Source organism: Periophthalmus magnuspinnatus, chromosome 4, assembly GCF_009829125.3.
Source record: "Periophthalmus magnuspinnatus isolate fPerMag1 chromosome 4, fPerMag1.2.pri, whole genome shotgun sequence".
In the NCBI taxonomy this organism is placed as follows: Eukaryota; Metazoa; Chordata; class Actinopteri; order Gobiiformes; family Gobiidae; genus Periophthalmus; species Periophthalmus magnuspinnatus.
Genome location: NC_047129.1, coordinates 91,017 through 105,952, shown reverse-complemented (window position 1 = coordinate 105,952; position 14,936 = coordinate 91,017). Strand labels below are relative to the sequence as shown.

Here is a 14,936-nt window from a genome sequence, read left to right as displayed (position 1 = left end):
CTTGGCTGGATGAGGCAGGGACATCTGTGGGTGTATAATGAAAATATCAGTGCTTTTGATACTTTGCAGTGACATCATGTGGAGGGTGTTCTACATGTATGTGTATGGCAGAATGTTCATCAGTTACCTTGGCGACACAATGTACACATTAGTAAACACTGCCAAAAAAGTTTTAGGATAGTCTGAAAGCTCAAGAAAAAATACAACATTAATTTAAACATCACATTTTCAGGAGCCAGTGATCAATACAACCATTTGTGGTCCTGTTAGGCGTTGTTGGCTAATGCTAGCTAGCATGTGACTGTAATGTTATTTGAGAGGAACTTGTTTAACTGCATGAACAAGCTCACCTGTTGTAATTCCAGCTAAATTGTATGTTCTGATCAGATTATGTTAAAATAAAGTTCAAGTTAAAGTCTAACATAGCGGTGCACAATCTCAGTGGAGGAACTACTTTGTTTCCATTTTGCCATATGAAGCTAATTTGAGCTAAATAAAAAAAAAATTAAAAAAAAAATTGGCTTTTCGTATTTAGCAGTAGTGACCCTGCAGTTTATCAGCTTGTTCCTTCACGCTTATGTCTCTGTAAGAGCTTTACTCTACCATCCCTATTGATACTTTGCAGTGAATATCGTCAACGTTTTTTCTTTGGGTTTTAAGACTTTTTGGTTAGTGTTTGCTAATGCAAATACTGGTACCTGCTGAACATTCCACCATAGACAGACATGCAGAACATCCCCAGTATGATGTCACTGCAAAGTATCAATAGCAACAAAGGTTTGTCAAGGTTTTTTAAAAGGAAAACGTGGCAATTCCTCAACTCTGTTAGCATCTCTAAAATGGTAATACATATCTTATTGTGAAATGAATATCATGATTATTGTGTCGTGAGATTTATTATTATTTTATTTATAATTTTTATTTATTATTATTACAGCTGATGTCAACAATCCTTGGGGGTGTGAAGCTAACTGTAGGCACTGCTCTTAGACTTTAATCTGAGCTTTATTTTAACATAGTCTGACCAAAAAGAACTGACTTCGGTGTAGGTTAACTGATTTGTGCTGTTTTTTTCTTGAGTTTTCTGACTTAAAATGTTTTTGACTGTGTTTGCTACTTCCATCATAGACATACATGTAGAACACCCCCAGTGTGATGTCACTGCAAAGTATCAATTAGTGACCCTGTGTGTGATGATTCATTCTCACCTCTCTGCTGTGGCGCCTCTGGCATCGGCACGGCCCTCCTCAGCCTCGAGTTCCCACAGTAGGACACGGCATGTCGAATCAGGTCTCTCCCACACATCTTAATCTCTCTCATGCCCCTCCACCTCCACAACCACACCCACCACGACCAGACCCACCACCACCACCGTCAGGCACAGCACCCGTTTGAGCCCAGACATGCTTCACTGTGAGCGGGTTACAGCTTCAAGAGAATGTTGGAGGACCACTGAAGATGTGGAGGTTTTATAGTGGGCCATGGGTGCTGGGGAGACAAATTCTTCTCGTGATGGTCAGCCTTGGCGAGGGAAAAGAATGCCCTGACCCTGCCCCGTCAAGGATAAAGAGCTCATTAAGATTACAGCAGACATGATTTCTGCTCCAAAACATGCAGGTGTGCGTAAAATGAAGAACAATATGGTGATTCATGGTGATAGTGTTTGGTCATGAGGGTAGAGGAGGAGGAGGGCGGCTTCAGTGAGACATCTAGGAATTACAAACAAAGTAATGTCTGGAATGTGGTGTATCAGTCCTAAAACATGTACAGTGGCATTGGAGCAGACATATTGTGCTTCTGTCTACTCTATAGTTATAATCTATGACACCTGTGGATCATTATGTTTTCACTTGGATATTTTAAATCGCAATATTGACAACTTAAAAGAAAAATTTCATAAAATGTGCATTGCACCTATGTCCGACACACAACGGCTCGACAGCGCCACCTAGAAATTATGAGATTTTCAATTTAATAGGGAGGCCCGACTCAGATTTTGACAAAATTCGCACCAGTGACAGAGCTCATTGTGAGAAGCAAAAAACATAACTATAGCGCTGCCCTATGACAGACAGGAAGTCCGCCATATTGGATCAAAAATTTGCCGCTTCATTCGCAGCGTGTTTTCAAAACGCTACTAGTCTCAGGTTTTTGGTCCAAATGAGCTCAGATTTCACATGCCATATCTATACACAAGGGTTTTCATGCACTCATCGTTGCGGAAGCAATAGGCCCTACGCCCTGTAGGGGCTCGGGCCTAATAATAATATTTTTAGCAAAAACAATATATCCGATAACATTACAATGGCATATTATACGTTTTTTGAAAGCTCTCGACCTTCCCCACGTCACCGTGAGGTCAATGGCGAATGACGAGCGCTAACGCGCTCGTCATTCGCCATGGCGTCGGGGTCCGCCATTGACCTCCCATTGACTTCCATTCATTTTAGCAGTAACAAGTATGGCCCATGCCTGCGGCATGGGGGCTTGGATAGGGCTCGATGCCAGGAGTGTGTTTGGGGACATGAGCGCTTCGCGCTGCGTCAGCGTCAACATTGAGTCAAGAACAAATATGCATGTCCCATGCCTACGGCATGGGTTGCTAGGACACAGGAGTCTGTGCAGGGGGCGATGGGGGGGGGCGATGGGGGGGGGCGATGGGGGGGGGCGATGGGGGGGGGCGATGGGGGACGACTCCTCCTATTGACTCCTGTTAACGCATGTCAGCCATGCTAGCAACTACAAATATGCAAACCCATGCCGTAGGCATGCTAGGACACAGGAGTCTGTGCAAGGAGACACAGGAGTCTGTGCAAGGTGCGGTGCTGCCACGAAGACAGTCTGCAACGATGAGTGCATGGGCGAAGCCCATGCACTCATCGTTGCGAAAGCAATAGGCCCTACGCCCTGTGGGGGCTCGGGCCTAATAATAATAATAATAATAATAATAATATTTCATGTACCGGTATATGTTATTTCTTCGCCTGGAATTTTCCACACTATGGCATTAAACTTCTCTACCTTGCATTCTTGTCTTGTAGTCAGTTGGCTCTGTGCACAGTAGTACATTAGCTCAAAGTCTGTCCCATTTCAGCACAAAGGCGGCTACACAGAGAACTCCCCTTCGTCGGCTGAAGTGTGTATTCTGGATCCCAGGCAATTTTTTAAAAACAATTTCTAAAAATATCCAAAATACCCTAAAAGGCCTATGTCAACAAAATAAAAGGAGATATTTAAATCAGGATCTTTCTATTTTTTTTTTAAATTTAGGATTATTGGGATTATTTATGTAGCCTATATATTTTATGGGAAAATACTAACTGATGAAAAACGTAATTAAGTACGCTAAGTAAACAAGAAAAAGTTTCACATTGATATAGTAAAATGTAAGGTTTTTTTCCTATTTACCTCACCTTGTTTTGTTTTTTATTCTATTTAATCAAACTTAAATATATTCAAAAGCAATATATATATCGATGCCCCTTTTTTCTTTAAATTATTTTGATGCATTATGGGTAATGTAATGTGTATCCTTGGTAAATTAGCCACCTTCTAATCAAAGAGAATATTGAGTGATGACCTCAAGGGTGTTGTGCAAACTATGGAAATAACTAGTCACCTGGATAAATCTACACTATGTACCTCTGTATTTTTAAACAGGATATCGGTCGCTGTCTGGACACCACTCCCTCGTCGTGCCTTGAGCCAGACAGTAGGCTACGGTGCAATCAGATTTATTTATTTTAGGGATGCGTGAAACAAAGGTGCTCATTGGTCACTCGATTTGAACACAAGGAAAATTCTCTCATGTCAAAGTTTAGTGTGTTGCTCATTGAAACCCACTGAGACACAGAGAGAAACATGCAAATCCACACATTAAAGCTCTATGTGCAGTGGACACAAATGATACAATAGTCACCTCTTAATCAGGAAAACCAGGTACTGGAAGTTAATGTATTATTAGTTTGTAACTGTTCTATATATTTCACAAGAAGTATTCCACTGAACAAAGGTCATTGAACACAAAGGACAAAAACTGTGAACTGTATTTTAAGTAACCCTTTTTATTGGATTGGGGGGGGTCTGGTCTGCTGAAGGAGGAGCCCTCTCACCACCAGGGGAAGGAGCCCTCGTCACCACCAGGGGGAGGAGCCCTCGTCACCACCAGGGGGAGGAGCCCTCGTCACCACCAGGGGGAGGAGCCCTCGTCACCACCAGGGGGAGGAGCCCTTGTCACCACCGGGGGGGAGCCCTCGTCACCACCGGGGGGAAGCCCTCGTCACCACCAGGGGAGGAGCCCTCGTCACCACCAGGGGGAGAAGCCCTCGTCACCACAGGGCATGGCAGGGGTAGCGGGGTGGGGCATGGCAGGGGCATCAGGGAGGGGCATGGCAAGAGCAGCAGGGAGGGGCATAGCAGGAGGAGCGGGGAAGACCTTAGCAAGAGGAGTAACGCGGGTTTTTGCATAAGGAACAGGGCGGGCTTTAGCAATACAAACACAGAGAAGCTTAAAAAGAGGAGCAGAGAGGGACATAGAGGGAGCGGAAGAAAGGGGCATGTCAGGGGTAGCGGGGAGGGGCATGGCAGGGGCAGATGGGACGGGCACAGTGGGGGCAGAGGGGACGGGCACAGCGGGGGTAGTGGGGAGGGGCATGGCAGGGGCATCAGGGAGGGGCATGGCAAGAGCAGCAGGGAGGGGCATAGCAGGAGGAACGGGGAAGACCTTAGCAAGAGGAGTAACGCGGGTTTTTGCATAAGGAACAGGGTGGGCTTTAGCAATACAAACAGAGAAGCTTAAAAAGAGGAGCAGAGAGGGACATAGAGGGAGCGGAAGAAAGGGGCATGGCAGGGGTAGCAGGGAGGGGCACGGCGGGGGTAGCGTGCAGGAGGTCTGGACGCGTGCAGGAGGTCTGGACGCCTGCAGGAGGTCTGGACGCGTGCAGGAGGTCTGAATGCCTGCAGGAGGTCTGTGTGCGCGCAGGAGGTCTGGACGTGTGCAGGAGGTCTGGACGTCCGGAGCACAGCTGGGCTGTGTCTCACACAGATCTGTGGAGAGAAACATTTGTGTCAGACACTGATGCTGCAAACAAGCATCACATAAAGGAACACAGCAAACCCAAGAAAAGGGGCCTAAATGAAAACATAACATAACATAAATAAAAACTGTAGAGACCAAAACGCTTCTCACGTTTGTTTCTAAAATTTCAGTTCATGCCAAAAGCTGAACACACATGGCAAAACAACAATTGTTGAGCTCTTTGCACACATGTTATAATAGAAGGTACTGCTTAGTTTTGTTCTATTACCCCCAAATGCATGTGAATGTTTTGAAATAATACATTGGTAGTTGGCCTTACCCAGTTTTTTGGCCTCTCGATGTCTAACATGTCTGCAGTACTAGATCAATAGTACTTTGATTGATTTATCCAACTCTTATGTATTACCCTGAACTAATATAGTGAATTTGTCTTGTTTTTAGGTCAGCTACATTTGCAGTGAAGACATATTACAGTGCTTTTATAAAGAGGTACTTAGTTAGTGAGTACATGTCTATTTCAACATACACATTCATCTGACGCACTGTGTGGACCTTAAGTCCAGAATTTTTATAGTTTTTTTTAAAAAGAACAAAATATTGAATAATGCACAAAATCTTGTATGTTTAAATGACAAACCATAAAAATTAGCAAAACAAAATTGTATCTGAAGGAGCAGCACAAGAAGCACAAATATTCAAATAATGTAGTACTGTCAACAAAAGCTTGTAATCTTACTCACAGTGAGAAGAGAAATTAGACAAAACTTTAACTCAAGTAAGAGTACTGTTTCTTCAATAACAGGTCAACTAAAAGTATAAGTATGCTGCTAGAAAAGCACTGTGAAATCACGACCCCAGAAGGACTAATGTGAACTTGGGAAGTCACAAACCTCACATTTTTTTCTCACAAAAGTCTCGTGGTTCGAGTCAGGAGGCAGTCAGTAGAAGTTTGGGTGAAACTGTCCCAAAGTTATGTGTCTTTTGAAAAGAAAACATCGAATAAAGTTCACAAATGAAGGTTTTTGTCGCAGCCGAGGTTTGCAAAGTTTGCAGTGATACGGCAGCGTATGAAACACACCCTTGTAAACAACAACAACAGCACGCACGTGCGCACACACGCATCTTTGTGTCATCTATAACAGCCTGTAAAATATGATCAGCATCTTTTTTTTTTTTTTAACAAACTAAGATTACCTTTAAATATCGTAGGATTACTACTAGCCTGGGGGCATAGCAGGCATTAACAGCTGCTAGCCTGTCTGACCACGTTCATCCACACTACTGCTCTTTGCTTCATTAGGCCCAGGTGACAGTGGTGCAGATACATGCCCCAAAATGGAATAAATATGATCAGGACTGTATGCATCCCCCACAGATACGGCCTGACTGACAGCCTGACAGGTGGGCGGGATGGAGCCGCTAATAGCACGCAATAAACGTAAATCAGGACTAACAGTACCATAAATAAATGTAAATCAGGACTAACAGTACCATAAATAAACGTAAATCAGGACTAATAGTACCATAAATAAATGTAAATCAGGACTAATAGTACCATAAATAAATGTAAATCAGGACTAACAGTACCATAAATAAATGTAAATCAGGACTAATAGTACCATAGTGCTGTGACTCACAGGGTCACGGCTTCATCCACTGAGAGATAACAGTACATGTAGCCATGGTAACAGTACATGAATTTAACTTTTGAGTAGGCCAAGTACGTTTTACATTAAAACTACATTACTCAAGTAGTTCTAAAAATACATATACACATTCATCTGACGCACTGTGTGGACCTCTAAAGTGTCCTGTACAACACAGCAAAAAGCAGTAATACCCCATAAGGACTAACATGAACATGGAAACTCACAAACCTCACGTTTTTTCCTCACAAAAGTCTCGTAGTCCGAGTCAGGCGGCGGTCAGTAGAAGTCAGGGTTAAAATGTCCCAAAGTTATGTCTCTTTTCCGAAGAAAACGTTGAATGAAGTTCAGGTTTTTGCAGGCCGAGATTTGCAAAGTTTGCATAGATACGAGAGTGTTTGAAACACGCACTTGGCAACAACAACGACAACAGCGCGCACGTACGCGCTGACGTCAGTACGCGCTGACGTCAGTACGCGCTGACGTCAGTACGCGCTGACGTCAGTACGCGCTGACGTCAGTACGCGCGCATCTTTGCGTCTTCTATAACAGCCTGTAAAATATGATCTATAGCGATTTAGCATCTTTTTTTTAAATTAAACTAAGATTACCTTTAAATATCATAGGATTACTGTCGCTGCTAATTGCTGCTAGCCTGTCTGACCACTTTCATCCACACTACTGCTCTTTAGGCCTGGGTGACAGTGGCGCAGATACATGCCCCAGAAAGGAATAAATATGATCAGGATAATAAATAAACATAAATCAGGACTAATAGTACCATAGAGTGAGTGGATCAGAGGATTAGTGCTGTAACTCATGGGTCACGGTCCTCTCCCAAAGTGAGCCACGTGCTAACAGTATATGTAGCCATGGTAACAGTATATGTATAGAAGCCACTCTGCTGTGCATTACAGCTGCTGCACTGAGAATGCATTAGCCCAAAAATGAATTCAACTTATTTTACATTAAAACTAAATTACTCAAGCTGTTGTAAAAATGCATAATTAAATAAATAATTACTCAAGTAAATACAGTATTATGATCTTCTGTATTTGAATACTGAGCACTACCTGCCTAATCGTAAACGTGTCAAAGTAATACATCACCATGTTCTGTGGAGTAGTGTGTACTGTGCCTGAGACTTAGTACCTGCACACTCAGTGTAGCTCAATAGACCGAGCCCACATACAGAAACTGTAAGAGCCGTTTACCGTTTCAGTGTAGCTAGCTCCTCCCTTCAGATATATTAGGCAGTGTCCACCAACTGACCAGAACCGAAGAGGCGGCTCGGATGAGCAGCCAAACGTCTTCACTCTTACAACTTTTTGTCCTTTTGACAGATTTGACTTTTTGCTTTTAGTATGGATCAGACCTAGACGACTGAGGGATTACACACATATATTGTCTAATGTGGAACAGCTTATTATACTGTTTCTGTTTTTCCTTTAACAGATAATGTTCTGGAAAGAAGAGCAGAAATGAATACAACTGTGACCATTTACAAGTTACTGTAAGTCATTTTGCAATATTATATTTTAGAACAATATTTCAAATCAAGTTGATATAAGTGGGGCATTATGTGATTTCTGATGAACTCTAAGATGTTTACCCCCCATAAATTAAAACTAGTCTTAACTAGGCCTGTAAACGTTAAATATAACTACTGTTTATATCTGTTGGGATCATATTGTGGATGGTGTGTTTTAAGAGCAATAATGGGTATCACCAGCAGAGGGTGCTTGGTGCTTTCACCCACAGTAGCTGTAGCCTGGGCAGAAGTAGTACCGTCTGAGTGAGCGCAGAGCAGGCATCAACTGAGTTTTATTATGATCTTTTCCAGATATTCATCATGATGGCAGAGGATGTGTTTGACTCATTAAAGGTACCAGCCAGTTGGATGAGAAGAAACAACCAGACCCTCCTCCAAAAACAGGGCCCGAGGAAGAATCTCTATGCATCACTCCACCATTTTACCTTCTCCATTCAGGACCTGACCAGAGCCAACAAACACTCAAGAGGGAACACTGAGGAGAGTTTAAAATCTGAGTCCCACGAGGCCACGAGGGTGAGAGGTGTTCAAGTCTCACTTCTGTGAAGAAGGAGCAGTGCCATGGCAGCCCGCAGAGTACTCATGTCCACCACAGGACTGACCCACAACGGCTCTTTTAGGAGCCACGAAGTGAACTATAAAGAGCTTAACATTTTACAATCTAGGCTTATGATTCATTATATTTATTCACTTAGCAAACATTATACTACCTGCATTTTAAGATTGTATATTTTTGTGCTGTTCTTTGTTAAACATACAGATTCATTTAACTCTTGTCTATGCTTTTTTGATGTTTTATCTATGGTCTTGAATTGGTAAATGAAGTGAGCTTTTAGATATGTAACTATGGTATACATTGTGTTAACAATTACTGATATTACCCCTTACAAACTACACAGTAGAAGAAAAATGGTGCATCATGTGAAAAGTCGTAAACGTTTCATAATAAAATTTACACATTTTATTTTACAACAGCATCAAAATTTTGTAACAACAAATATGAACAAAAAAAGATCATTTTATAAACCATTTACATATATATTTAGAAAGGACCTTGCCTGGAGGAGGGGCGTGAGAAGTGAGGGACCATATGAAGTAGAGGAGAAAGGAGGGTCTGTTTCCTCCCCTGCAGCCTACACGGTAGGCTCCAAAGGTTCCAAGTTTAAAGGAAATAGTGTTTTTATAGAATAATTAGTGAATGGTAAATGTTACAAAATCATTACAATGAGGTGGCACCTTCTGCAGGAGAGGAAGCAGAGACAAGAAAAAGTGCTCATCCTCGGAGCACGAAGAGGAGGAGGAGGTCTGTTCTGGAGTGCTGCCAGCAGCTCCCTCTCGAAGCTGGAGGGTGACAACACCAGGGACCTCTTCTTCGCTCTCCTCTTCGGTGGCCTACAAAACAAAGTGTTATGAGAATGATGTTTAAACACAAGTTAATGGCCAGGGCTGGGCAGACTTTCTGACACACGGGCCACAATGGGTTTTAAAATTTGACAGGTTCAGATTTTAGATTTATTTGGTACACGTGAAATATTTATAATCATTAGAATCACAGACGTCAAACAAGGGGCACTTTCTCCAAATCCACCACTGCCATGGAAGAACCTTGAGACTGAAACCCAAAGTCAGGAAATAGAGGCTCAGTGAAGGAGGAGCTGAAGGTCTGGAGGTGGAACAGTTCTCCCTCAGAACGGACCTCATGGAAGGACAGAGATCCAGCCTCAGAGTCCAGGAACACAGACACTCCACCTGAGGGACGAGAGAAGGGAAGTGCTGTTTTCCTGTTGTCGTGATAGAAAGAGTAAAGTCCACCACAGATTCTCAAACTCCTCAAACTGAGTATTGCCTCCTGCTGTCTCTGTCTGATTCTTCTGTAACTCACTGCTATTTCAGCCCACCCCCTCCACTGCACCTCCCAGTAACAGCGCCCCCTCAGGCCAGTGCAGCTCAGGACAGTTGTCTGTAAATCTGTCCTCATGATCTGGATACTGCTGCTCCTCTCTCACACAGGTCACTGTCCGTTTGTCCTCAGACAGTTTGAGTTTTCTGTGAGCTGTGTTTGGATCCAGAGAAAACTCACAGGAATCTGAGGACACAAATATAAGACATCACTTCCTCTTCCTTTAAATATGAAAAATAGTTTTCAGATTCAGAGGAAGAACTGAAGCCTGATAAAGTTACATAATGTTACTTTCCTCATGAACTGAATGAAATACAGAGACTCACACTTCCTCAGACCTGGGACCATCCACTGTTCTCCAGCAGGATCCAACCTGAAACACACAAGTCCAGTTTAGACCAGAGACCAAGACCTGGACCAAGCATGGACCAGAGACCCACTGAACCAGGACCCACACCTGAGAGACTGCAGGGGGCAGTGTGGGTCGTCCCCTGGAGCGGTCAGGAGCTCAGCTGAGGGTCCTGGACGGTTGTAGCTCAGGTCTAACTCTCTCAGATGTGAGAGGGCGGAGCTCAGAGCTGAGGCCAGAGCAGCCCCGCCCCTCTCTGAGACCAGACATCCAGACAACCTAAAGATACACAGCATTACACTCATGTGGACAAAAGGGGCAGAGTGCATCATGGGAGTGTCTCACCTGAGTGTCTGTAGTCCACAGGGGGCGCTCTTTAGCCCAGAAGCAGCTCCACTCCTGAGTCCTGGAGGTCGTTGTGACTGAGATCCAGGTGTGTGAGACTGGAGGAGCTGAGGACTGAGGCCAGAGGACCACAGCTGTGAGGGGACAGGCCACAGCCACAAAGACTGAGGACAGAGAGGGACATTAGAAAATAATGCATTATGCAACAAACACCCAGTGTCAACTCAGGGTTACTCTCTATGAGAGCAGTGGAGGAGTGGAGCAGCCTGTCTCTGTCCCCTAAACGTGGACAGGACATTTCCTCTCGTTTACAGAACATATTACCAGTATTGATTAAAGAACAGCAGACTGGCTCTACCTCTGTTCATAATATCAGACTTCTGCTTGATGCTGTTGAAGCTGTTCCTGCTCTATGCTTTCACTCAATGTGGAGAAAGTATTTGACCAAATTTTTATTTTACATTGAATACATTTTATTTAGATTAAAACTTCATACATTTGGTCAAGGTAATATATACTGGACCACACAAACCAGACCCTGCACTGAATATGTTTCCACCAAGGGTAAAACAAGGCTGCCCTTTGTCGCCGCTTCTTTTTCCCTTATTGAGCCACTTGCTGAAGCTTAAGGGTGTCACTGACAATACTTGGTTTAGATACTGGAGAGTTACATCATAAGATAACCTTGTGTGCAGATGACCTGCTGACCTTGAAACATCAGTACAAGCTTTTATTGTTAGTTTTTGTTCTGGGTACAAGATTCATTTAGCTAAACACCCCGTCCTTAGAACATTTATATAAAGTCAACTTTCAACCTTATGTTGTAAAATGAAGCAGGACCTAGAACAATGGAGCTCACTTCTGATCTCTGGGTTAGGACTAATAGTGTGTGTTACCTGGGTTATTATATCCTATTCAAATAAGCCCTTCATTGTTTTACAAAAATGTGTTAAAAGATGTGAACAGATGATTTAGTTTATTCATTTGGATCAAGCACAGACCTAGACTTAGCAATGCTGCATTTGCAAGTTATATGGTTCAAGTCTGGTCAAGTCAAATGTATTTATAAAGCACATTTATAAATAATAATGAAAGTACTGCACATGGCATCAGGTTTGTGAAGTTCTAGTGGATTGTTTTGTGGGCTGAGTCTTGTACACTGTTAACCATAAGCAGAGTTGGAACAGAGCCCAGGAGAGATCGCAAGATTACTTAAACATGCATGGACAACATATAAAACCACTTGAGTTGTCTGTGACCACAGATGAACAACCATAGGATGACGTCTGATCCTATGCAAAACTATTTCAGTTTGTATTTGGACAGAAGCAGTACAGCTTCATACTGTGCACAGACTTCATATGTCCCCTCACAGCAGGAACTTCTTTGACCATTCTCTCTCCTCTTTGTCTCAAGTCATGTGAAAACTCATATGGAAACCTTAACTGACTGTTTATGTTGTGTCATAATCTTCAAAGATATTGGATTGAAATTGAAAGAAACATTGAGAAACTATTTGAAATGGATGTGCAAAGGGACCTTATTTCTTCTAAGTAAACATATTAAAATAGCTGCTGGTAAAAGACTCTGCAAATGAATGTTCTACTGGCTGCAAAGGATAGAATGTTGTACTGTCCCATCTGTCAGTGGTTGGAGCAAAATTGTTTTTGAGCTGATTCCTTTGGAATATTATTCATGTCTGTGTGGTGTCCACCACACTGACATGTTTATACTGGATTATTATACCAGATTATACTGGACCACATCTCTTCTGTAACCCGTTAAAAGGACTCTTGTAGGCTACATCATTGAGTTTTATTTGCATTCATGTTTTTGACACAGTTTGACACATGTTTTTGTCTTTTCGCTTTGAAAATCCATCCCATCACCTAAAAAAAAATCTGTTATTACTGATGACCGGGTTGATGTCTGTTCTGTTGTGTCTATTCTTTGACACTTCATTGTTTTAATGATTTTAAAGTCCTACAAAAATTTTAAATTTTATACAGTCTGAGGAGAGAGAGGAACATTAGAGACTAGAACCATGACAAAACAGTTTAAATACAGTCTGGACTCACAGGACTTTGGTGGAGGCTTTGACCACTGGCAGCAAACCCAGGTGAGCTGTCTCTGAGGCCTGGTATTTCCTCAGGTCAAACTCCTCCAGGTCTGAGTGTGAGGACAGTAAGAGGAAAGACAGAGCCGACCACTGAGCAGGAGAACTTAAGCTGGAGATCCGTCCTTCTCTCATGTATTTCTGTATCTCCTTCACCAGACTGTGGTCGTTCAGCTCGTTCAGACAGTGGAGCAGGTTCAGGCTTCTCTCTGCAGCCAGACCCTTTTCATTCAGCTTGTTTGATGTATTTTACTGTCTTCTGATTGGCCTGGTCACTTTCTGTTTGAGTCAGCAGACCCTGCGGCAGGCTCTGATTGGTCGGCAGAGACAGCCCCAGGAGGAAGCGCAGGAACAAGTCCAGGTGTCCGTTTGGACTCTGTAAGGCCTGGTCCACAGCAGAGCGTTGTAGAAAACTCAGTTCAGTCTTGTTTTTGAACAATCGAGGAAGAAAAGAAGTTTGTTGGACCTCCAGCAGGTTGACTCCAGACTCTGTGAAAGTCTGATGGACGTGAAGAGCAGCCAGAAACTCCTGCACACTCAGATGGATGAAGCAGTAGACCTTGTCCTGGTACAGGCCTGGCTCCTCTCTAAAGACCTGTGTGAACACTCCAGAGTACACTGAGGCCACTGCAGCGTCCAGCCCACACTCACTCAGGTCACACTCGTAGAAGATCAGGTTTCCTTTCTGCAGCTGCTCAAAGGCCAGTTTTCCCAGAGACCGCACCATCTCCCTGGTCTCTGGAGTCCAGTGAAGGTCCACCCCTGATCCTCTTGATATTTGATGTACTGAACTTTGGCCTGAAACACCAGGAAGTGGATGTACATCTGTGTGAGAGTCTGGGGCAGCTCTGGTTGTTCCGTTTGTTCCAGAAGTTTCTGTATAACTGTGGAGAGGATCCAGCAGAAGACCGGGATGTGACTCATGATGTGGAGGCTGCGGATGCTCTTGATGTGGGAGATAACAGCTGTGGCCTGGTCTCTGAACCTCTTCCTGAAGTACTGCTCCTTCTGTGGGTTGACTTAAGAGTCAATGTAGCCAATAGGGTTAGTGTTCAGTTAGTGCTCTCGCTCCTTTGTCCACACAGGGGTTCAGCCCCACACCGAACGGTATCACCTGTTATACTACGTCCACTGCCACCGCCCTAGTGTCCAACCAAGCCATACTGCCAACCGGCCCATGGGCGCTCCCGTCCCGTCTTGAGCGTCGAGACATGAGACATCAAACTCATCGCCATTGCCGTAGGCAATGATGAATTGGGTACCCATAGGTGGTGCATACGGGGAGCCCGGGCCAGGCAGCCACGATCTGCACCATGTTCCGGTGTCTCCCGCTTTAGAATCGCCCCGGTGATTGCTTGCGCAGACTGTGCCAGAGGACTGGCGCCCGGCCCCAAATGAGGGGGCCGAGGGGGCGCAACCGTCATCCAGACGTACCGCGGGCACCTGCTCCGCAAGCCCAGGATCCTGCCGCAAGAGACAACGACAGGCTGACTGGGAAGGGAGGGTCCCCTTCCCCACCTGTCCCCACCCTGGGGCTGGGTGCTAGGCCCCGACCGAGGGCCGTGGCCAAAGCCCATAAGGCAATCGGCTACGTCCCCCATGTCCGCAGGCATCGTTTATGGTCGGAACTACGACGGTATCTGATCATCTTCGAACCTCCGACTTTCGTTCTTGATTAATGAAAACATTCTTGGCAAATGCTTTCGCTTTCGTCCGTCTTGCGCCGGTCCAAGAATTTCACCTCTAGCGGCACAATACGAATGCCCCCGGCCGTCCCTCTTAATCATGGCCCCAGTTCAGAGAAGAAAACCCACAAAATAGAACCGGAGTCCTATTATTCCTAGCTGCAGTATTCAGGCGACCGGGCCTGCTTTGAACACTCTAATTTTTTCAAAGTAAACGCTTCGGACCCCACGGGACACTCAGCTAAGAGCATCGAGGGGGCGCCAAGAGGCAGGGGCTGGGACAGACGGTGGCTCGCCTCGCGGCG

General features: G+C 44.3%; 1 protein-coding gene and 1 long non-coding RNA gene across 2 annotated transcripts; both read right to left on the bottom strand.

The window, feature by feature from the left end:
• Positions 1-10,097: 10,097 nt before the first annotated feature.
• LOC129456187 (uncharacterized) lies at positions 10,098-10,747 on the bottom strand. The gene is made up of 3 exons (XR_008648679.1): positions 10,594-10,747; positions 10,463-10,509; positions 10,098-10,322 (listed from the first exon to the last, which is right to left on the bottom strand). It is a non-coding gene; the product is annotated as an uncharacterized LOC129456187 (long non-coding RNA).
• Positions 10,748-10,871: 124 nt separating this feature from the next.
• LOC129456190 (protein NLRC3-like) lies at positions 10,872-14,559 on the bottom strand. Its single transcript, XM_055221325.1, has 5 exons — positions 14,465-14,559; positions 14,226-14,410; positions 13,770-13,965; positions 12,909-13,716; positions 10,872-10,994 (listed from the first exon to the last, which is right to left on the bottom strand). Exons 1-4 carry the CDS (start codon positions 14,557-14,559, stop codon positions 13,173-13,175), a joined length of 1,020 nt encoding a protein of 339 aa, XP_055077300.1. The 3' UTR covers positions 10,872-10,994; positions 12,909-13,172.
• Between the last annotated feature and the right edge of the window lie 377 nt (positions 14,560-14,936).

Bases quoted from the DNA above. Each gene is read 5' to 3' on its own strand.
- LOC129456190 (XM_055221325.1), bottom strand. From the start codon at position 14,559: ATGCCTGCGGACATGGGGGACGTAGCCGATTGCCTTATGGGCTTTGGC. The intron at 14,411-14,464 runs GTGGGGAAGGGG...CTCTTGCGGCAG, and splicing joins CAGCCCCAGGGTGGGGACAG to GATCCTGGGCTTGCGGAGCA. The intron at 13,717-13,769 runs GTACATCCACTT...TCAAATATCAAG, and splicing joins CCCCAGACTCTCACACAGAT to AGGATCAGGGGTGGACCTTC.